Source organism: Scomber japonicus, chromosome 18, assembly GCF_027409825.1.
Source record: "Scomber japonicus isolate fScoJap1 chromosome 18, fScoJap1.pri, whole genome shotgun sequence".
NCBI classification, from domain to species: domain Eukaryota; kingdom Metazoa; phylum Chordata; class Actinopteri; order Scombriformes; family Scombridae; genus Scomber; species Scomber japonicus.
The window spans coordinates 22543594-22567501 of record NC_070595.1 but is presented as its reverse complement, the minus strand read 5'-3'; the positions used below and the strand labels follow the sequence as shown (position 1 = coordinate 22567501).

Below are 23908 nucleotides of genomic sequence, written 5' to 3'. Positions count from 1 at the left end.
GAGAGAGAGAGAGAGAGAGAGAGAGAGAGAGAGAGAGAGAGAGAGAGAGAAAGATAAACCTTGTTCTCCTGCTGCTTCCACCCATGCCTGTGCTGTATAATGACACAGCACTGGCCATCTAATGACACAGTGGAAGAGACTAAAGAAATCCAAATCTATGCATGCACAGCAGCACAGCATCAGCTCATCACAACCTCCACACACAACTCAGAAATAGTATTCACACCAGTGAAGTGGGAAAAAAAAGAAATAAGGTAATCAAGTGAAATATTCTACCCATTAAATCTCACAGGAAAAATCAGTAGTCACATTAAGGTTTATTCTCTATATAAAAATATAAAAATAAAAATAAAAATAATCCAGAATCAACATTTAAACAAAGGGAGGTATTCAAATGATCATAATTTCAAAATAAAAATAATTTCTAAATGTAGTTACAAGCTCAGGTACAGTGTGTTTGCTGCCCACCACATCCACACTGCCTTATTGAGACAGCCTTGATATGGAAATGAGGACAAATGAATGTGTTGGCATTTATATCACACATCTTTCCAAGTTGTACAGATTAGGGAATAGAGCTGCAACAATTAGTCAATTAATTGAATAGTAATTGGGCAGATAATGAATCATAATATATATGTGCAGTTAATTGAAAATCTTTAACATTTGAGAGTGTTATTCATAGAGATGTACAGACGCAAATAGATGAATCGGCTATCTGTGACGTTCTGGGCCAACCTGGAATTTGATACCATTATTTTAATAAAAAGCATTTCAGTAAATTTATATATTTGTCTTTCTTTGTTACATTTTGTTTTAGATAGTTATAAAATCATTGTTTAAATGAAGCCAGATGTTGCCTTACACATAGAAGAATGATACCAGTGTTTTGCACATAGTGACGCATACAGCTTATTAAACATCAGATCAGTATCAGATACCCAAAGCCCAGGTGACGTATTGGGACTTAAATGGTTAGGTTGGTGCATCTCTTGTTATTCAGACAAAACAAGAAAACTGAAGACATCATGCTTCTAGAAAAGTGTGTCACTTTTTTAGCATTTCATTGACTAAACTATTAACTAACTAATTGAAAAAACAATTGCAAAATGAATCAATAATGAAAGTTATCCTTAGTTGCAGTCCTAGTAATGATTGATAGCAATGGTAGTAAACTGACACATTTTTGGATTGTGGATTGTTGGTTGGACAAAACAACACATTTAAAGATTTCACCAGTTTCTGAAATTTTATAGACAAAACAAAATTTCAGATTAATCGAAAATAATTGCAGCTCTGTTTTAAACGTTTAAAATCAGAGTGCACAAATGGAAACATTAAGAAGCTATTGACACATCTGAAATAGGAAAGACAGTATAAGAAGCACGCAAACAACTGCAATAATAATATACACAGACTACCAATGAGGGTAGGAGAAATTCAAAGGGATGACAAGAGGCAAATAAATTGCACCTCACCACAGGGCCACTCTAACAGCTTAAGAGAAGGTGTTTTCTGCTACATCCAACCAATGGTTGAAAAGACAGCGTGTCCCTGACCCAGATACACAACCATCACATATTTGACTGGGTTGATGGCAGATGGAGAAGAAGAAATGAAAAAGAAGAAAAGAAAAAGGAGCATATGTATACGTTCACATCCCCCCTAAAGAAAAAGACCCTTTCCTTGTGGTAAAAGGCACATTTTTCTTTTAGAACTGACAATGTCAGATGAAAAGAACATCAAATGTTATTAATACCACTCATTGCTGCCATGACATGGATTTTTACTTTCCATGACAAAAGTAAATATTTTCATAATACCTTAATGATGACAGAGACATTTCAATATTCTCTGTTGGTCTCTTTAAGGGAGAAAATCAACCAGTCTGTGACTTTCTATCATTTTATCTGCTATGTATACTTTCATACATGCATACATAGCCTCCAACAATGACCTCTATCAAACCAGCCTGGGAGAAGCACAGAAAGCAAATGATGGGCATCATTACCCTGAAACGTGTAATGTATCCTACATTATCGACAGTAAGTAAGCGTGCTCTGTAGCCTTTACGCAGAGCCATTTCCTGACCAACCTCTGGGTTCCCAGGGATTAAAACTTTCCATACATCATCAGTGGAAGTGCCCCAACCCTTTCTGAAACCACTGCCTGACGTAACCGAACTTGCCTCATTCTCTGCTGAAATGATCATTCACTACATAGTGTGAATCAGAGGACCAATTGACACAATGTCTCCATTGTTTAACTGAAGGAAAAAACTGCAGAGAGCAGTTGTTTCAGTGGAAGAAAGATTTCAAGAGATTTGAAGAAAAGCACTGCATGATTCCCTTAAGAGATGATTTTCTCACAAAAAACATCTCTTTCATGAAACAAAATAGGTCTTAATTGGTGCACAACTCTATTAAAAGCCATCAAATGACATTCTATCTCCCCGTCCCCGTCGATTAGCTTCAGATATGCGCAGACATTTAGTGTGAGATCAAATCAACGTGAAATATCAACCTTCTTTAAAGTCATCTTTGAACAGCCGCTTTGAGAATGACAAGTTCAACGCGAGAGGAATGAAACATGAGAAGCCGTCTCTATTGCCTATCCCTTGTATCTCTATAACCGCCTGGATTTGAAAGACAACTCCTGTGGCGTATTAAGCTAACACAATTTGGGAATAAGGGAGCTGCGATCAGTGGACAACAGTCTTTGTGATCCCCTCACAACAGCGTGGCACAGCAGCTCCCTGCCCCCACTCTGATACCACAGGGCCTTCCAGCAACATTGAACACCGCCGGAGCCCAGAAGTGCTCGGACACATGCTAGTCAGCCCCATGGCTGTGTCAGTATCCACAGCAGGAAGGCTCTTAAGTGTTGACAGTGTTTGTCTAACCGTAAGGAAGGTTGGGTAATTCAATATCTAGCTTATTAAAGCCCAGTGGTTGCTAAAAAAAAGCTCTAAAAATGAAAGAACCATGAAGAAGGAAAGCTGACCCTGAGGGACACACCCTTCAGTGACTCTGTGAAGGCTGTTCTCTATACAGCCTCAGGCTATTGCTTATCAGTGCTAACAATGAGAAAGGCTATAGCTTTAATATCTATCCACTATCTTTAGCTCTAATATGTTTTAGTTTATATATTAAATTATATACATGTAGCCAGAGGATGCAGAGGTTGCTGGAGTACGAAGAACAAAAAAACTCTAATTTAATAAACTCTGGTTGTGTGCGACAAACTGTAGTGTCTCTCACTCTGCCTTCAGGTAATGCCTTCCTTGTACTGTATACAGCCTTCTCACAGGCGTCAGCAGTGCACATTAAGACCATACATGAGCCCTCCATCCTCCCACTATGACCTTTCATTTGTTCCCAAACAGACCTGTCTTTAAAGTGCGGCCCTACTTGCAACCTTTCCTATTCGCCAATATTAATTAGGATGTTGTTTTTAGAGGCTTTCTTTTAATTAATAGGATGGACGATTCATCAGGCCAGATGCATTGGTTTTATTACCCTACCCCACTCTAAGACCCAGCTTGTCATGCAGGGCCCCCAAATTAATTTCAATTAGCAAATGAGTGTTTTTAGTTTTACTTCCCTCAAGATCTAAATTGGCAGTATTATGTGCACCGCAGTGAGGATGTGTGCAAGTAATGAAAGAAGTTACGAGGTCTGCCTATTCAAAACTATCCGTGTAGGAGTTATCTTAAAGAATAAGCATAATGACTTCTAAGTTAATAATATCATCATCATAATAAAATAATATTGCCTCTTTGCAAATCCCCCCTTGTGTGGAATGCAGTTAAAAATGAATCTTCTATATTAAAGAAATAATATAATTTATAAAGTCCATTGCTCACTCATTTTAATGGCTCACTTTTCTCTATTTTTTGTCTTATCAGCAATAACTTTTGTGTTATTACTCAATTTAAGCAATGCGGCCAATGTATTAAATGAAAACATCCTTTTATAGGAGCAGTGATTGTGTTTTTGACAGGAATTAGAATGAATGAATTAGTCATGTGAACCATTTGAATCCATCACACGTGAGTTATTTTGCTTTGTGGACCTGAAGAAGCTACAGACAGAATGCGTTGTTTGTTCCTAATAAAGTCACAGTGTGCCGTGGTTCATTTTGGTCTTCACAAGATGTTCCTGCGACCGATCAGCACCAGATTGAGAATACTGGCTGTGCATCGGAGGTTCTGTTCACTGTTATAAACAATGTATGCTTTCATAGTGACTGTTTCAATGTGATTGTAGGAAATCATAAATGTAAAGAGAAATGACAGGCCTGTACTGTTTGCATCATCTTGAGCCAAGAAGACTCCTTAGCGCCTAGCAACCTAGCAAGAAAAACTGCTGAGCCATGTTACTAAAGCTATGAATACTGTGAATACTAATGCAATGCTAACGAATGAAAATGATTATTATCATTAGTCATACTTCCATTATTTTGATCATTTTTACTGTTATTACTGTTGTTATTGTGCTTCTCTCTCTCCCTCCCTCGCTCACTCACTCTCTCTTCCTCGCTCACTCACTCTCTCTCCCTCGCTCACTCACTCTCTCCTCTTCCGCTATATAAATAAAATCAAATTGAAAACTGAACTGAATTGAAAATGTCTCAATCAGTAAATGACACACATATACAGTCTGATATATAAGCTTTTTCTTTTCATGTTAGAACTTTTGATGCGTAGTTATCTAGCACGTCGAGTGAAATTGGGCTCCCTCTGAGCCAGCTAAGCGGCCCTGAGAGAAACCGAGAGAGAGAGACTGAAATGACAGCTGACAGTGAAAGTACAGTTGTGAAAAAGTGTTCAAATGTTCAGACACCAGCTGAGTTAACTGCGGATACCTTTTTTTCTATGATTGCCTATTTTCATTTCCTAGTTCAATTTCATGCAATTTATTTTTTAGATACATGATATAATATAGTATAAATACATGTATAAAAAAGATCTTCATTCATGGTCTCTCATTCCAGTAGCCTATATGATTTGTGTAATGACTTTATCAAGGTTTCATGATTGATAAAAGCATGTGTAACATAGGCTATACCTCTGTGATATTAACCATGTTTGTTGTCACAATAATAAGGAACATCTAAATCTTGCTTCCTTGTTTTCCTAATAACTGTATCATTGTCAGATTATTTGAAATTAAAACCTTTGGCTGACTAATAGCTCAGTCTAATCAGCACTGCTGTGTTGTCTAGGGTGGGACACCATGAAGGAAGTGATAACTGTGCGAGGAGTGAAGTAGTCTATGTGCAACAGGTGTAGTAGTTCATGCTGAATTTTTATAGCACCCCTTCCCAGGAAAATAGTCGAAGCATCCCTGCCTCTTTCTCTCTCACCCAGCTTCAAGTCTGATAAAATCACCTTTTCAGTCACATTCTGATAACACATGCCATCTGTATTTTTAATAAGCTCCCTTTATGCCAGCTGACTGGGCAGACATGATGAATAATAGGTCCACGATGCTACAATTCTTGACAGAGATTGCTATCAGTGTTCTGAACTATTTTATAAATGATGTGACTGAGATCCAAACTGCATGAGATCTGAAAGGCCCACTGAAGGTATTCAGCGTTCACCTTGTACTGAAGTCACAGCATTTTAAAACTGGCATGAATATTGACAATACTGATAGATCATGCTGTACATTGGCCTTACTGGATTAAGTCTTGACTGGAGGAATTAAGGAGGAGAAGGGAATTAAGGGATGAGGGAGAGTAGACAGAGATTGAGTGAGAGAAGATGTGGAGGCGACAGCCAATAAGAGATTGTTTTGAGGACAAAAGGCTGTCATTAGTATGGTAATATTGGACTCTGAGGATAGCTCCTGCTGAGACCAGCTAGTGTGGAGCAATAGAGACTCTGATATAATTCGTTTTACTTCTAACAAATTAGACATACAACAGAGGTGTGCTGCAAGTCATGTGTGTTGATTGACTCTTACGAGCAAGCTATCAAGTCTGTGAATAATGGTATATTGCTTTGCACTGCTGGAGTAATTGCTGTGCATTACACCAGGACATTTACTCTTCTGAGAATTCTAAAAATAAAACAGGTGAATTTGTGAATGAAAAGCACTCACTAAATCCTAGAAGAAAGCTATCTTAGTTAACCATTTTATGGGCTGTGATTTATGGAATCAAAGACCTATCTTAACAGAAACAAGCAGGTTGGATAAATTCATCCATGTCAGGATTCAATATCAGTTTATTTTGGGGGAAAACCATAAAGCTACTTTGACTGGCAAAATTCTTATCATCAGCCTGCAAAAGATCTGTATTTAATTGTTTAGTCATCTGGCATTTCCTCAAAACAGAAGCTTCTGACTCACTGCCAGAGAATATAAATAGTGTCCATGTAATCAGAACGGTGACATTAAAGAGATCCTACATTTTGTCCTTGACATGTTTCTCTAACATCAGGACACACGGTCACATACTGATTGATTATCAGACACATTCTTGATTAAGTCATGGATTGTGGGAGCTACATCGATAACAATAATTGGCAGTAGTCTCCCATTCAAATTCAATCTATCTGGGGAAGAAGGCTTGTTTTAGTCTGTACAAAATAAAACAAGCCAAATTTTACAAAAATGTGTTCCAATTTTTAAAAAGAATTGGTACAGCCAATGCTGGGTTCTAATATGTTTGTAGTTTTGCATGTTTTATAACCAAATCCTGTTTCAAAACCAAAGGCAATGTAAACCTAAGGAATAAAATATTCATGAATATACATTTGAGGGCCAGGATACCCCCTCCACGACACATACTACATCAGCCCAGGATTCAAGCTGACTTAAAAATTTATATAAAAAAACATCTGGAAAGGTTTTTAAAAAAGCCATTATAGATACAATCAGTGGCATATGGAAGATCCTTCTTTGTGAAATAAATTATGAAATCAATTCCCTTCTTTAAAAAGTCTGTGCTGAAAATTGCCTCACCTGAGAGCCCTCATCACAATGTATTCCAACGAGTTACAGGAGAGCTCTTGAAAGGGGGTTAAAGCATGGTATTGGAGGCACTTCAATCAGAACTAAGATTTGAAGGAGTGGGATGGGGTGAGGCGGGGATGTATGGACATATAAACACACACTCCCCCAAAGGGATGCCAGCTGAGAGGAGGGAGGACAGAAGAGGGATTATAGGGATTGATAATGTATGTTTTCCCCAGAGTAGAGTGCAACCCTAAGTGTCAAGGAGATAAGTTATGCATACACATGTTGACATTTTGGATGTGCTGGGATGTGGTCATACTGTATGGAGCTACATCTGTGTACCTACACCCACTGTCTGTTAGTTAAAGGCTTATCTTATAGATCAATGGAGCATGGCACATAAATGCTGTGTGATTCAGCTGTAATTAAGCTTTCTGTCACTATCAATCACAGTTCTTGTTTTTTTCCAATCAGTCCATTTTATGGCACCTAATACTCCCTGGCCACTGAGATCAACATCTTAACCAATGAGTGTTCTGTAAATCACTGTTTCTCCTTCACAAGTGTCTAAATGTATGTATATAAAAAATGTTCTAATCAAACACATATAGAATAGCTATAGAGAGCGGCAAGCACGCACACAGTTACACACATTAGAAATACAATGGACTAATTTTCTACTTTGCTAAATACAAAAGCCCATAATTAGGATCTACCTAGTGGATGAAGCAGACAGGGTGCGTGGACTGTACACTACAGCTCTGCCATACGACAAAATAAATGTACATACACAGCCTACGCAGGGGCTTTAATTGAGCCTCAGTGCTTTCTAGAGCCCCGAAAGTGATCGACACCAGGATATCCCTGGAAACACTCATCCACATCATCCTGATGGTACTGTGTTTACAGGGTATTGCAGCACATCTGCGGCACCAGCTAGCACACTCCTTTCCAACTATCTCTGTAACCTCCCAACCAATAAAAGCAATCTCAACTGAACAGCCTTTCTTTTTATCTTTTTTAAAATCAATTGGTGAAATCATCCATGCTGTTGTCAACTCTTTTTGTTATTAACAGTACCATGACTATCAACTACCCTTTTGTGTCTTGTGGACTTCCAAGAAACACGCAGCAACCCCCCTGTCAATTAGCCTGTAATCAGGTGACTGAGGTCACAATGCACTCTGGTTTGGAAACATTTGTCCTTGGGCAATAGAGCTGACAAAATACAGAAGGCCAGAAGATCATCAGAGAAGGGGGAGTGCAGGCCTGTTCACACCTTTTGGAGACCAGAGATACAGTACAATCACAGAATAAAAACAATACTGGTTGTTTTAGCATAGACACATATTCCAATAATATGCATTCTTGACAGATGAGGCCTCAGTCTAGGTAACATGTTATGCACAGTATAGCACTAGTGTCTCTGTAATGTCTGGCAATGTCTGGACCTGGAGTGGTCATCTCTTTCATGCTTGCAGTAGCAAGGTTCTCCAATTACCCGATTCCAGACACCCACTCAACTCCAGGAGCAAGTGTTTTGGTCCGCATTATTTCCACCTAGCAACGAGTGAGACCACGTGTGAAATGAAGGTTAAGGTTTTCCATTAGACAGCATAATGAAATAGCCAAATTAAGCCATGCATATATCATATGGCACGCCAAATCTACTGCTCTGCAAATGGAGTGTAAGCAAAGGTTAATTGCCAGTTACTGAGAGCATCCACTTGAAATTGCCTTTCCAGGTAGCAATGGTTCACTGTAAATCTCAGGAATTATGGCATGAGGAGTAACATGGACAGGGTGACATACTGATGCTCATTAGGGATTTTCATCCTGGTGGGTGCCACCAAAGGAATGTTTTGTTGTTTGAAAGATGCGCCAAATGCATGAAATGAAAATAAATTAAATTCAAAATATGAATCAATAAATATTTAGTCTGTTTTTTTCCCCTTGGTGTTAAACGGATATGTTGATTTTGGTGTGCTAGTACTGTATTAGCACTACTAGCAACAGTTGCCTCTGCGCACACACGGTAAACCTGTTGCAGCACCCACTACAATACCGTAGAATAGGTCCAACACATTAAAACACCTGATTCCGTGAGATCAAAGAGAGAAAATGCAAACACAAAACAAATTCATACTTTTTAGATAAGGTGATATGATGCTCTCATGGCGCACTCATATGTAATGGACTCAGTGCGCCGTGCGTAAACTGTGCAGGAGCGACATCCCTACCTGTCGTCGGTCTGCCAGTCCCCGAGCAACAGGTCTCGGAACCGGTACCGAGGGGGCAGCGGGAGCACCTCCTTCTCCAGTTCGACCATGGCTCTCCTCCTTAGAGCCCAGAAACAGAGACAAAGATCACCGCAAACCGCACTTCCACACCTAGGAGGTGGACCACCCCAAAACCAACTCCGTTCCTCTTCCTCTTGCTATTCAAAACGCTGATTAGAAACAAAAACATTGATGATGACACTTCATGGCATCGTCCTCGACCTCCCTCCTAAACAGAAAATCAACTTCTTTCTTTTTGTTTTTGGCACCCGTCAGAATGCAGCTCTACTTTTACTCCCGCCGAGGCAACAGGTAGAGGATGCTCATCCGTCGGTGCGTAGGGGAGGCTCCACTTTAACTGTGACAGCTGGAGAGCAACTGGTTGCCTTTCTCAACACCAGCATCCTCCCTGCCTGAGCTCCGCATGGACGCGCTGACTGCAAATATGGAACCAGCCGTTGGGGAATACTGTTGCGACGGCTTTGCATGTCAGGAATAATAAAAAAAAAAATCTACAACAAAAACAGTACACATAAAATCTACAATAAACGTTCTCCATTAATATCCGCGTCGCATTATTAGCATTCTACTGTACAGTCTAATCCTGAATACTAAAATTGTCGTACACACGTGATCCTTAGAAATGTCCATCATACTTCTGTGGGGACCTGTCCGCCTCTGTTGTGAGTCTACACATTTCTTTTATTTTTTGCATAAAGATCTACAGTTTTTCTCATGTTAACACGGCTTCTGAACCTGTAGGCTTATAGTTCTTTTTTAGAGGCATTTTTTCCATGTTGGACATTTTAGTGCAGAAATAGCCTATACACATAAGAATGTATCTAATGTATTTAGTACAACCCTTTGGCTGTGCGTGTTCATTTCCAGACACTTAACATAATTCTGCAGCGCTTGCCAACTAAGCTCTGCATTATGTTGCTTTCTCACCAAGCATCCACATGCTATATATAATCAAAACACACAGTAGAAGCAAAGGGGCACCCTAAAAAGGTCACTCTCCTCATGAGAAAGAATCATAATCCTGTAATTAATTTGACATGTATGTATAAAATCAAGACACATACAGAGCTGGAAGTTCCTATAAATGTGGGCTATGATCATATAAAAACACAAAAGGTCTCTGTGAACTCATTATCATATGAATAGTTCCCCCTATGAATATTAGATTTCTCTTGTAAAACTCACTCACTTGTAAAAGACTCTCATTATATACAAAATACTATTCATTTTACACCAATTTTCTAGATATTAGTTTTGCTTAGTACGCTACATGTCAGGGGTTGAATGTTTTACACCCTATGGTTACAACGGAAGCTATAATGAAATTCTGCTAGAGAGAACTGTTGACTCAAAGCCACAAGACAACAGGTGTTATTCAAATTAACTTGCATTAATTAATATTAATTACCTTTGGTAAAGCATTGATGAACCAGCACCTCTGTGCACTCCAAACAAAACCTTCACTCACAGGGTCAAGCAGGATTATTCCTAAATCAATTAATGATTAGAAGAACAATGGATAACACAGATAATGATCTGTCATTATTATTTTTATTATTATTATAACAACAACAGATGCCGACCCAGGGTTGTGAATAATTTTGATGTTTTAGTTTCCTGCATAAAAATCTAATGCTATTTTTTCTTAGAGACAGCTGGACTGCTGTTTCCACTGTAGGCTACACAGCATATCATTCAGTTTTACTGTCACACTTTGTTCTGGTTTTGTCTATTTTGCCCTCTGGTGGGAAGATGTGAAATTACACAAGCACATAATCTGTAGTGAGCCAGGTTCATCTCTCTGTTGGAACAGTCAGCTGATATCTATTACTCTGTTAGGATGAAAAGTAAATCATGAGAAAATGCATGTTCATTTATTCATATTATGCCTTGCCAAGAATGAAATACCTTGTAATGAGTTCATCCCCACAAAACTAGGTTGACAGGAAGGCAAAATATTTCATTTTAAGTGGGTGGGCCTAACTGCGTAGCCATGGTAACAACAAAAAGTGTCTGAGCATATCAGGAGATAGTTCATGTGTTCAAACCTCATTTAAACCCCATTCAGTCACACATTATCATAATGTGTACTCTGAGGACAATTTGTAGAGGCTGAGTAAAGCAGGTTGTTACAAAAGACAATCAGGCTTTATTCTTTCAGATTTAAAGCCATTTTCTTCGCCACCAACAAATGTGGCAACATAAATATAAACAAAGAGTAGAAAACAATCATCCATAAAAGAGTCACTTAAAAAGATATCAAAGCTTTCAGTCATTGTTTGACGTTAATCCCCACACTGAATAAAACCGTCGCCTTCCAAGCTTTATTCCAATGTGATGTTGACGGAGGCTAAAGCATCCACAGCCCAGCTGGGGTACTGGTCGTGAGAGGGAAACAGTCGCTTCATAAACGTCTGGATAAACTCAGGGAAACGGCCCTCCACAATGCTCTGCCTCACGGAGCGCATCAGAGTGAGCTGCAAAGAGAAATCTTTCATGAACTGAGGAAAAATAATGTGATTATTGATCTCTAGCTGGAAATCATCTTCTGTTCTGCACCTTTATAGAATATAAAGTCGGCATCCCGAGAGTATATCGTAACATTTTGCACATGTTACAATTTACAATGGCAGCACGTAACATCTTAGCGTGTAATATCTGGTGGGACTTTGCTCATAAGCTGTAGAGGTATCCTGCTATGAACTGAAGCGCTGGACAGGAGCTACTAACTAACTTTTGACCTGCTGGCAATGCTGAATGACAAGTCAGGAAACTCATTAGCTTTCATCCACTTGAAGACCATAAAGGTCTATAAAATGTCATAGTAATTCATCAAATACTTATACTGATAAAACCAGCATGCCTGTCCCTAGAGCCACTCTGCTACTGTGGCTTTAATGGGGACAAAAATAATAAAAGACTTTTGAAAAAATAAATAATGAATATGTTGCATAATCAGGCAGTATGTGTTATGCACTTTCAACTTGAACATTATTTCCTGGGACACAGCTGTCACAAGAGGAGACTCATTATCTTTTTGATAATGCCAGAGCTGCAGAGCAAGTTTCAAGAAAGTGCTTAAAGATGATAATTTGAATCACATCAAATTTGTTTGTAAAGTTCAACACGTTCTGTCAGATTTCTGTCAGAGCAATTAGACTTTTAGAAACTGTGTCCACTGTGTGGACTTGTGGCTTGGGTTAATATCTCTAACTTGCAGGATTGCAAATACTGAATACAGAACGACTGAAGTGATGTAACACAAATAATACATGCACTAAGGGTATTTTGTGCATGTATTACAAGACATGTTGTATTTTATTACAACTGTTTCCAATGTGGTCATAAATGTTCTATTTATATATGTAAAATGTTGCTGTGTTATGTGCTAAATTGTTTTTTTTGTTGATGTTAAATCTGGCTTTAATTGTGAGTAGTGATATTATGTTATGCTTATGCTATGAGACATTTCTAATACTGACCTGGTAGGCAATGTTGTGGATTGTGACGTGATGCATGGCAGCAGTGTCACTCTTAAAAAGCGCATGCAGGTAAGCCCGACTATGTCTGAAACAGAAGACAAGAACATCAGTCACACCTTTCTTCCAGTTTAAAAACATTTATACTGTATAAAATGTATGAAAACCAAACACTGGCACCAAGCTGGATCACTGACAATATGTATGTGGAGCAACTGACATAAGAGTAACCATCTAAATAGCTTTAAAATAGCTATATGTCTATTCAGATTTCATTGTGTGATATACAGTGAAAATACATACAATAAATTAAATGAAATGCTGATAAAATATTGAGGCAGTTTCCTATCTGCCAAATATTCTACTTTTAGAACAAAATGAAGTAATTTGCTCCAAGGCAATCAAATCTAAATTGGCTGCATTTATATTGCGCTTCCCTAATCTCAAACCACTCAAAGCACTTTCCAGCACATGCCACTAGTCACCCATTGACACACACATTACACTGATGGCAGAGGCTGCCATGCAAAGTGCCAACATGCTCATCTGGAGCGAAACAGTGCTTTGCAATGTTTCTTAAGCTCACTCACCCACTCACACACACATACATACACACATACAGTACAGCTATCAGGAGTAATTTGGGGTTCGGTATCTTGATCAAGGATCAAATCACCAACTGTTTGATTAGTGGATGATCTGCTCTACCTCCTGAGCTACAGCTGCTGTATGAACGCTTCCTGGGCCCTTTAGTTCTTTATATGCTTTAATTTCTGTTCCAATGAAAGTTTCAAAGAAATGCTTTGAAAAACTAAAGAGGAACAAACTAAAGAGGAACAACATAAAAGATTTCTGTTGTAAGCCAAACCACCAGGCTTACATAACAACCTGTTGTTTGTTCTCAACTTACCTCTTGCAGGTGGGACAATTGCAGTCTGGGTCTATGGGCTGAAAGTCTTTGGCATACTGCTTACTTCTTAACTGGATAGCTCCCCAAGGTACCAAGGCAGAGCCAAACCTCTGCAGGAAAAGAAACATTACCGTCAGAAACACACATGGAATTAGGTGATTAAAAATGATTCATCAGTGTGTGACGTTGTATAGCTTACTGCAGTTCGGGTGGGGAACACGCAGTCAAACATATCACATCCCAGAGCGACACACACCACCAAATCCACAGCATACCTGCAGCAAACATTTTATGCCAATTAATAACACCACAGCAGTAAGCACTACAGCTGTTCTCATGAGGAATCTTACAGTATACAAACAAACGTACCCCACACCCATGAGGTAGCGAGGCTTCTCTCGAGGCAGGTGGTCTGTACTCAGTGTAACCATCCGCCAGAAATCATCCTTCTCTTCTCCTCCACTCAGGCCTCCAATTGCAAAACCAGGAACATCACGTTTAGTCATTTCTACAAGAAAGGAACAAGTTTGACCCCTTATCATCAGTGTCTCACACTCAAAAACTGGGTAATTTACAAGACTTGACAATAAAACATATGTGACTTGCTGATTGATGCCTGCTGTCAATATCACAGTACAATATTTATGCCCTTTAAAACTGACAGAAAATATCAGTCTTGACAGTTTGAAGATTTCCAAGCTGCCAGCCAACTGTAAAAGTAGGTCTACATAAATGGGTTTCCATGGCATTTTAAAATATTGTATACAGGGAGAGCAGTAAGTGATCAAAAGTGGAAAACGTATTGTACAACAGAACAAGATTTTTTACCATCTAGACAGGTTTTGCGAAGCTCTGCATTCAGCCCTCCCTGGATGATGGCAAAAAGATTCTGTTTGTCTGGTTTTTTATTGGCTGTTATGCAGCGATCCAACCAGCGAATGGATCTGTGCATGGCCTCCTCTACCCGTGGTCCTGTAACAGTGCTGCTGACCACATCGTCCAGCTGCATCATGATGTCTGACCCTGAAAGAACGTAGAGAAACATGGAGATGCTGCCTGTTAGTTACTGGCAAAGTGAGGACATGGTCCAAATCTTTACTTTACATTCATCAAAGGAATTTAAATCATTGCAGACCCAGACTGTTCTGTATCTCGATGGACTTCTCAGGAGTTAGGAGGATCTCTTTGCCATCATAGGGTGACTTGAACTTGACCCCTTCTTCAGTGACCTCTGAGAGTTCAACAAGTGATACCATCTGAAACCCTCCGCTGTCCTGTAAGGAAAATAAGGTCAAACAATGCTTTCAACTCTTCTGTTATCTATGCTTCATTAAAACATAGGTTCACAATTTTTCAAGTCTCTCTTAAAAGAACAGTCAGGTGACTATATGAAGACTGAAAGAGGTTTTACTTACTGTTCATAATAACATCCCCTTCAAATGCACTTTCAATGTAAGAGATGGGGACCAGCAAATTCCCTCTATGTATTTCCTCCCTGTTAAGCTGCGGTGAAAGTGAGGTAACAAAAAGAGGAACTTTGGGACTAAAAAGACTGTAACATTGAGAGATATCTACTTGTTGTGACTCATTTGGACAACTGAAGCATATTTTAGCTCCACATAAGATTTTTAATAAATGTTTGCACAGAGGGAGCTTGTGGATTTTGGCCCCCATCATTTACATTGTAAGTGCATTATGAGGGAATCTTATGATGGTCAGTATGAATAGGAGGAATTATTACAGCAAGAAAAACCTATTTCACTGTTCATTTGGGCGCCTGACATATGTTTTAAGAAAGACTTGAAAATCTGTGAACCTGTCCTTTAAGAAAAGTTGTACTTACTGTTAAAAGATTTCTCTTCCAATTCATGAACCCGTGTAAACCATTGGCTTTGTCGATCAAATCAGGCCCCTGTAAACAATAGTGTAGAAAGGAAAACGCACACTTACAAAAAGTTGCTTTTATTTATTATAGCCACTAATTGTTTTACCTACCGGTCTCATGCCCAGGTGATATGTGTTCCCAAGACATATTTGACATCCAAGACCCTCCAGCTGATCCACAGTGATTCCTTTCATGGTCCCCTGAGTACCGACAGGCATGAAAACCGGGGTGCTGACTGCACAGTGTGGCAGAATTAGATCACAAGCTCTTGCTTTAGTCACTGGGCACTCAGCAATAATTCGCAGAGTGAGAGGAGAAACCGCAGAAATAGCTTTTTGTGCAGACATGTTTATGCTAGGAGAGTTTTCAGCAGCCATGTTACAGTCACCATGTGATTTTTAAGGGGCTACAATTGACACTCAGGTCGACCAATAAAAATACAAAGATTTGTACTGAGAAAAGAACACGCCTTTTATATGTCCAATCAAAATGCTCAATAGGTGGAGAGGCAGCAATATTAGCCAATAGAATGTGTCTCTTTCCAGACAAGAGGCGGGGCCATAATCACCGGTTTCGATCGGATGTCCGTCTCTTCTAACCGGATAAGGTTTGTGTAGAGGAAGTTTTGTTTTGCGAGTTTTCCGTCCGTTTCGACTGACTGGCTATTTAGTTAATGTGCTCAAAACAACACGCAATGGTATTGGTTTGAATTGCATTAACGGCAACCGCTCAACTGTTCAACGAGAGAGTGAAAAACGGCCGAGCTGCTTTTGAAGCGGCAACATTTCAGAGTAACCCGAGAGCACCTTGCTGCTAAGCTAACGTTACCGAGCTAGTTAGCCTTTTGCTCTGAGTTGTGTTGGGCTCTCCGAGCTAACCGAGCCATGGGGAACCGGGGCATGGAAGACCTGATTCCCCTGATCAACAAGCTTCAAGACGCCTTCAGCTCGATTGGCCAGAGTTGCAATTTGGACCTTCCTCAAATCGCTGTGGTCGGAGGACAGAGCGCTGGGAAAAGCTCTGTTTTGGAAAATTTCGTTGGCAGGTAAGTTGATTGAGGTTAATTTAAGTTCATCTCATACTTGACATCGTTTCTTGTGTGATGTAACATCTTTTCAAACTGTCATTTCCACCATAATACTACGCTATTTACCGAGAGTTACTCTGTCAGTACACATAACGTCAATATAAAGTTACGTACTTGTCGTAAACCTGCCTTAGACACAACCCCTTGACGTTGACACATACGTCCTTTACGTGACAAACCAGTGAGCCGACCTAAAAGCATAACAAAAGCTCAAAGTATATCCATGAACCTTTGTGTACCCAGAGCTTAGGTGTAAACTGTCTTAATCATAACAATACAACATGTAAACACTTCTGGGTATAGAATATGGATTTAAAGCCTGTTAGTAAAGCTGGTTCCCTTTCTACTCCCTGATATTTGTAACATAATAAAAAAAACCCTTCTTGAAATGTCATCAGTTAAAGGCTGGCAGTGTATTTTCAATGCAGTCGCAGTGCATATGTTTTTATTTGCCTACTTGGCGTCAAGTCTTGAATGGGAACTTTTTCCTGTGGTTCTGTTTATAATTACTGTACATGCCACACCCAGAAAGTTCAATGGGGTTTTCAATTTGCCAGTTATTTGCTTTGTAGCTGTAGACTTTTTTTTTTTTTTTAGAAGGTCACTCAGCAGTTTGTTGTTACATTAGCATGTTTGGGTTTTTTTACAGATAGGCAAGGACAAATACGTTAATGGGACACAGAGTAAAAACAGTGGAGATAGAGTGAGCTACCTGCTTTGTTGATTATTACAGCATTAATTAATCCAGCGCTTTTTATATAGTGACACTTTTTTGACCTCAAAGCAAAAATTCTCTGGTCAAGATGCTGATGTTTTGTCAAACAGTGCAAGCTCATGTCTGAAGTAGACACAATTTCCCTTACCATCTTCCTCTTTCATTACCGTTTTTGGCAACACTTTAGAAATCAAGGAAGTGGTCTTGACACTTCATTTATTTAGTGCGATATAAGGTGTGAGCCACGGTGCTCTTCAACAGGCTGGTCCTGTTGTCCCCTCCCACGTCAGCAGTGGGTGAGATCACCCTGCAGATATAGAAACAAAAACCTGCTTGCTCTAAAGCAGCTTGTTTAGCAGGTTTCCACCCCATTCAGAGACATTAGTGTGTAACCCAACCCACACAGAGAATGCACAATCTCACACACGTAAGCGCAGGCCAGCGGGTTCAGGGAGAGGAAGTACATTGGATATTAAGATGGCATGCAGACAGGCCTTTGGTTGTAAACACAGTGACAATAGCATGTCCTAACCGCTCAGAGGCAAGAACACGCCGACAGATTAGACTGCCACTGAGCGTGTACATTAATTGAGATGAGTAGGACTTTGCACTGTGAGAGCACTTCACATATATCAGCAGTAATTAATATGGCGCGTTTCCTGGTGGACTCAATTTCACTGCCTGTTGCTTGCCGTCTACCTATATGCACCCATGTGCTCATAAGTCACACATATAAGCACCTACTTTTGCACATTTTCATGTGAAGTGTGTGAGTGGTACATTTTAATTGTGTCGATTAAACACCTGTTGCTGCCATGCAGGTGAACTTGACAGCTGCCAAAGGTGGAGCAGTAGAAGTCAAACTCAAAGCTACAAGGTCAAATCTAACTTCAACCTGGAAGCAGTTGGGAGGTGCTGCACATCACTATAGCAACAGCACGCTCATGTCTCATGTCGCAGTGACTCATTGTTGATCTAAGGTCTTGTTTGAGCTCAGTAGAGGCCAGCACCTAAATGTTTTCCAGTCATCTGTTCCATAAAACTATAAGCATTTTGCGTCATAAGATAATTGACTTGCACTTTTCCTGTAGCGACTGCAGGCTCTTTATCTGTGAGCCGTGAGCCGCTGTTACAGTTTACCTCAGTGGCTGAAGGTCTCTTTCTTTTTGAAGAGGTGCATGTCATGTGTGAAAGGCTGGTTTCATCCTTGCGTCCCCAGGCAAGAAAAACAATCCATTGCTCCCTTTTTGCGGCACCAGCAACAATAGAGAGAGAGAGAGAGAGAGAGAGTCACTTAGTGTTTGAGAGGAGACACATTTCAGACCAGACTGTATGATTCAGACACAGATTCGTATCATGCTCTCCCGCCTGAATTCCTCACTGATGTCATGATCTGATACAGGTGGCCAGGCGACTTGCCTCCATCGCTTTTACTCTCTTTAACTTGGCAAATGTTCGGCCATCATAATCTGCCATCGCTCATCAGCATGCGGCACGTTGAGTTTCTGCTTTTTCAGTGCCAATCTGGTGAGGGAAACTAGGACTAGACTATATGTTGTGTGTACTTGGTGCCTCTCAATAGATGGCAGTCCTAATTTTTCAGCGTAGCCAGGTCAGGTGGGGATGAGTTTGCTCACTGTGTCCTGTATGACCCATCTTGTTGATGTTGATGTCATTTTGGGCCTCTGTTGCCTCCAAGTTTGTCACAGGAGAGCAGAACAAATCAGATGGTTTGCTGGACAGACGCTAATCAAATCACCCTAGCTCGACCGCCTCTTGTATTTGTGAATGTTTCAGTCTGTTGGTCGGGGCTTGTGTGTGTGTCTGTGTGTCTGTGTGTCTGTGTGTATTTTTTATTTCCTTATTTACATTTTATCATCAAGGGACCTGAAGCTTTTCCTGACACTTTGAACATGCACTTTCTACACTAAAATCTATTGTACATTATGGTAACAAACATTTAAGCCTTAGTGTTTACACTAATAGATGTTTCTGATTACACAATCAGGTGTAACTTATTAATAGGAAAGACCACATTCCACTCAGGTGCGTCAGTGCCAGGGTCCTTATAGTGTGTGTGTGTGTGTGTGTGCTGCTTTGCTGGCATGTTTTACTGACTTACAGCTAAATTATCCAGAACCATCATCAATGTTATAATTTATATGTGTGGATTTTCTATGACAAGTCAAAATGTCGACTGGAAAAAGGTAAAGGGTACCAAAAATGTGAGCACTTACTTATTTCTACCTATAGTTGCATTAAAGGGCTCAGGAGACTCTTCAGATTAGCCTTTATCTTGATTAGCTAGTTAAATGAGACCAAAAGCTTTTTGGGAACAAACAGCATGGCCGACAAAAGACAGTAAACAAGATTCAGATTACAAATTGTCTGAAGTTAATTGTTACTAGAGGCAACAGTTTTATTTTTTTTTACACTGGATAACATTTAGCTGAAGTTGTCAGTGTGATTTTCCCGGCTTTGTCCACAGTTTAATTTAATTAAAGTCGGACTGTAATTAATTCAGTTTAGTGATGATGATCAGGCCTGTCTCTCCGTTTTTGGCTGTGCGAATACTGTGATGACATTGTGTTCCTTTTGGGGGGTGGGAGGACATCATATCTAGAGTTGCAGGCTGTCCTGGGTGGAGGGTTGTTATCATATCTGCTGCCATGAGACCTCAGAGAAACCCGTAGTTTTAAAAAGTGTATGAACAGATAGATGTTCAAAGCTGTGTACCAGATAAAAAGAACAGTAAATACAAGCAGCCTCGCTCTAATTCTGTACCACTGTTAACAAAATATGACTGTGTCAGTATCATTAAGACATGTTTGAGTGTTTCAACATAATTATCCAGCAGTCTGGATGCTTGTTTGCATCATAGTTGACATCACTCGATGGGGGGAAGTACGGACAGCCGAGTGGCAGAGAGGGAAGGGATTTTCCACTAAGCAGTCGGATTTTGGTAGTGCTTGAAGAGGCTTTGCTGCTAAGTGATGCCTCTTGGTACTCCCAGTGGCAGACTGCGGTGCAGGAATGCGGGTAGCCATAATTATATGTACATTGCACCAGAGACCAGAGAGATAAGTCCTTCCAAACCACACATACATTTTTTTGTCTTTCGCCCTCCCGTGAGATCAATGCCATGACCTCAAGAGTTTCACACACCGGTCTCCATGTTTTAAAGCGAGACCTGTCAGACTTATAGAATCAAGTAAAAGGAGGATCAACTATGGATGAGGGCTCCTCCCCTCAGAGTTGCTCTCCCTGTTTTAAAAGAGGCAGAGGCTGTTGGGGCAGGCAGGGGGAGGGGAGTTGGCTCCCTCATTCTCTCCCTGCCCTACTCTCTTTTGCTTTCTCTTGTGATAGAGAGAGGGAGGCTCTCAAAGACTGATGCTCTTTTGCTTGGTCATCCATAATGCATGAAATGATACACAATCTGCTCGGCCTCGTCTATCATTTACAGCACATCAATAATGAAATCCTGGCCTCTTGCTTCTTTTCAATATGCCACTGCTGTTTATCCAATTCTGTCCGTAAAGTGCGACTGGTTCAACTCTGATCCGCTCGAGTTACGTCTCATCAGTAGAGCATTTTTAAAACGTAATGTATGGGTTTAATTTTACAGATTCTACTTGATTTAGTGTGATGATGTCAATCTTTTTAGCAGTGTCTTTTGAGCCAGTGAGGCAGTGTCTGGCTGCTGAAACTCCAGCGCAGAAACATCAATGCATAAAGCAGTCGTTTGAAGACGCGATCCCCGCTGTGACCTCTCAGCAGCGTCTTGTCGTCTTCCTTCACGTCCAGTCTGTTATGTCTATCCTTTCCCCGGGCCTATAGCTTTTATTCTTTATCTCTAACTCCCTCCTATCTCTTGCTCCCATTCCTCATCCAGGCCTTTCTATACTGTCCAGCGCTTGGACAAATGCCTGCATTCTCCACATTATGTGCGTGACACAGCAGCACCAGTGCTGAACCACAGACCTGTGGATTTTTGCTGATGTAAGGAACACCCAGAATGTTCCCCACTGTTTCAACATGGGACTACAGTCTGGGAATTGCAGGCAGTCCTCTCTTTTCTTTCCCATCCTGTAGCTGACACATTGCTTCCAGTCTGAGCACCACCACCACCACACAGACCCTGCAGGCATGTACATCTGGCAGGAGCGAGGAGAAGGAAAGTGTGGGCTGGTGACATCCTCAGCTCTGCTAGGATTGTTCCAGGACAGGAGTCAGTGATTACCACCAGATGTAGTATTGTTTGCAGAGCAGTAGAGTGGGCCTTCAGAATTGGGAGGGGAGTGCAGAAGCTTCAGTGTTAAGGGCTGACTAAGCAACTTTGGCCCCATGTGGTTAAAAACTCCTCAGGTGGCCTGTCACTTTAAGAGGAGCAAACAAGTCAACTGTGAGAAAGCTGTCATTGTTTCCTCTGGGCTGCATCTGCTTGTGTTTGTTTACTGTCATCTCATGCTTGGTGCAGAGCGTTGCAATCTGCCATCAAGTAGCATGATGCAAATTTTCAGTGGAGAATCTGCATAAAGCAATGAAAGTATCAGGCCCGACGCTCATGCGGTTAGCGTGTCACTGTGGCTGATCTCCTCTGTATTGACACAAGCTGGGCTCATATAAAAATCTCACAGTTGCCAGCTGTCTCACCAACCTATTAAACAGACATATTGACACGTTTGATTCAACAAGGAACACGTTCATCCATTGCGAAAAAGCTAAATTACAAAATCATTGCAACCATAAAAGAAAATTCATATTTTCAAATTAATTTTCAATAATTTTGATAAGTAAAAACTTTCTCTGAGACTCTGAAAATGAGTTTCAGTCCATTGATACCAAGTCTGTGTCCTATAGGTGTTGTAAGAGATTTAAATTAAAATGAGTTTATAATTTAAATGTAGGTCATCCAGCTGTGAATGTCAAATCAACCCATACATCATGATGTAACACAAAGTGCTTTACATAATTCAGAACAAACAAAGAAACAAAAAGGAATCATTAAACATAGGAACTCAGGAAATGCTGTCATAACTCTCTAGAATCAGGGTTATTGCATTATTCAGTGTCTGTGGAGAAGCTCTAGGATTACATTATCATTACACTGTGTCTCAGTTCAGTTCAGCGTGAGGAGAGACATGTTCATAAATTAAAAGTGATTTGAAGTGTTGAACATAACGTGTATACATAATTATGATATAATTCTATTTCTGGATGGATTTTCCTCAGAACAGCCAAAGTGGGTGTGCATAAATTGATCTCTGAAGCTCTAATGATGAGAGAAAATGACTGTCGCATTTGATTTGTTGTGAGGCAAGTAGGAGGCGTGAAATTCCTCAGTAACCATCAAGTTACCAGAGGCCATGCTGCGAGGAAATGGACATTGAGCGTAATGAATAATTGATCCTTCGCCCAGTCTCCTTATTTATTTTTTACTTGCTTCTTTTCTTGCTTTCATTGTCTCTGTTGTTTGTCTTTCTTTGTTCTGAACGTCCCCCATTTCACCCAACACGTCCCGCCATGTTTTTATTCCCGTCCTTTTCATCCTTTTTTTGCTCCCTACAATTCTGGTGTTTATTTTAAATCCTCTTCCTCTGTCTGTCTCTCTCACTCAGGGACTTTCTTCCTCGAGGATCAGGCATTGTTACCCGCAGACCTCTCATTTTGCAGCTGGTGAACAATAAAGCAGGTGAGTGTGCCGGTCCTGTGCATCCACTAGGCCTTTCATCGCTGCCCTCCATGTGGCCTCTCTACCACAGTGCCTCAAGCAAGGCTCACTGTCTGCTACCTGCTACCCTCATATCTTTAATTGAATATTCTCTCGTTCTCTCTCTGTTCCTTCCTCTCCGTCCTTTTCTCCCCACACCCTCCTCCCTTTTCCTGTATGTCACTCCGCCCCTGGTTGTAGAATATGCCGAATTCCTGCACTGCAAAGGAAAGAAGTTTGTGGATTTTGATGAAGTGCGGGGGGAAATTGAGGCGGAGACTGACAGGATAACAGGCTCCAACAAAGGCATCTCTCCCATCCCGATTAACCTGAGGGTCTACTCCCCACACGGTAAATGGACACAAGTCTTACTGTGAAACACATACACACACACTGTAAACACTTGTATTTAACCCTAAAACAGGCAATGATTGGTTAAGGTGGTTGTTCAATTGTATGCGCCTTGAATTGAGAGGACTAGATTTGTAGAATTGAAGCTTGTGGAAGGTCTATACTTTGATATAAATGATAAAACACAGTTTAGAAACTAATATGTGTGATATTAATGGTATAAAAGTATATTTATGGAAATGTTTTACTTAAAGAGATGGTTTGGCGTAATTTTGACTAATTTTGAGCGTCATATGCACCATTACGTCTATCTAAACACCACATCAGACCTTTAATTTGGTCGCAAATAGGTGGAGTTAGAGCATCACCGAATTGCTAGTACAGGCGCTATATATCTATATCTATAATCTATATAGATATAGATATATAGATATAGATAGATGTGCTCTGTGCGGGATCTCAGTGGTTACGCTGAACCATTGCTTTAAGTGAACATGAGCCAC

At 40.3% G+C, this 23908-nt stretch overlaps 3 protein-coding genes across 7 annotated transcripts in view; 1 reads left to right on the top strand and 2 right to left on the bottom strand.

Annotated features, from left to right (window-relative positions):
- LOC128379288 (potassium channel subfamily T member 2) overlaps positions 1-9297 on the bottom strand; it is a 35121-nt gene extending 25824 nt beyond the window's left edge. Inside the window, exon 1 of the mRNA XM_053338911.1 lies at positions 9209-9297. Coding sequence (XP_053194886.1) covers positions 9209-9297 — 89 coding nt within the window. The remainder of the gene's footprint in view (positions 1-9208) is intronic.
- A 1806-nt stretch (positions 9298-11103) lies between these two features.
- Positions 11104-15912, bottom strand: qtrt1 (queuine tRNA-ribosyltransferase 1). The gene is made up of 9 exons (XM_053339211.1): positions 15653-15912; positions 15501-15569; positions 14793-14931; positions 14486-14680; positions 14027-14165; positions 13857-13932; positions 13658-13767; positions 12751-12835; positions 11104-11745 (listed from the first exon to the last, which is right to left on the bottom strand). Exons 1-9 carry the CDS (start codon positions 15887-15889, stop codon positions 11593-11595), a joined length of 1203 nt encoding a protein of 400 aa, XP_053195186.1. The 5' UTR covers positions 15890-15912; the 3' UTR covers positions 11104-11592.
- A 252-nt stretch (positions 15913-16164) lies between these two features.
- dnm2a (dynamin 2a) overlaps positions 16165-23908 on the top strand; it is a 28383-nt gene continuing 20639 nt past the window's right edge. For all 5 annotated transcript variants that reach the window (XM_053339172.1, XM_053339171.1, XM_053339170.1 and 2 more), the window contains exons 1-3: positions 16165-16587; positions 22963-23036; positions 23256-23405. In XM_053339172.1, coding sequence (XP_053195147.1) covers positions 16427-16587; positions 22963-23036; positions 23256-23405 — 385 coding nt within the window. In that variant the 5' untranslated portion in view covers positions 16165-16426. The remainder of the gene's footprint in view (positions 16588-22962; positions 23037-23255; positions 23406-23908) is intronic.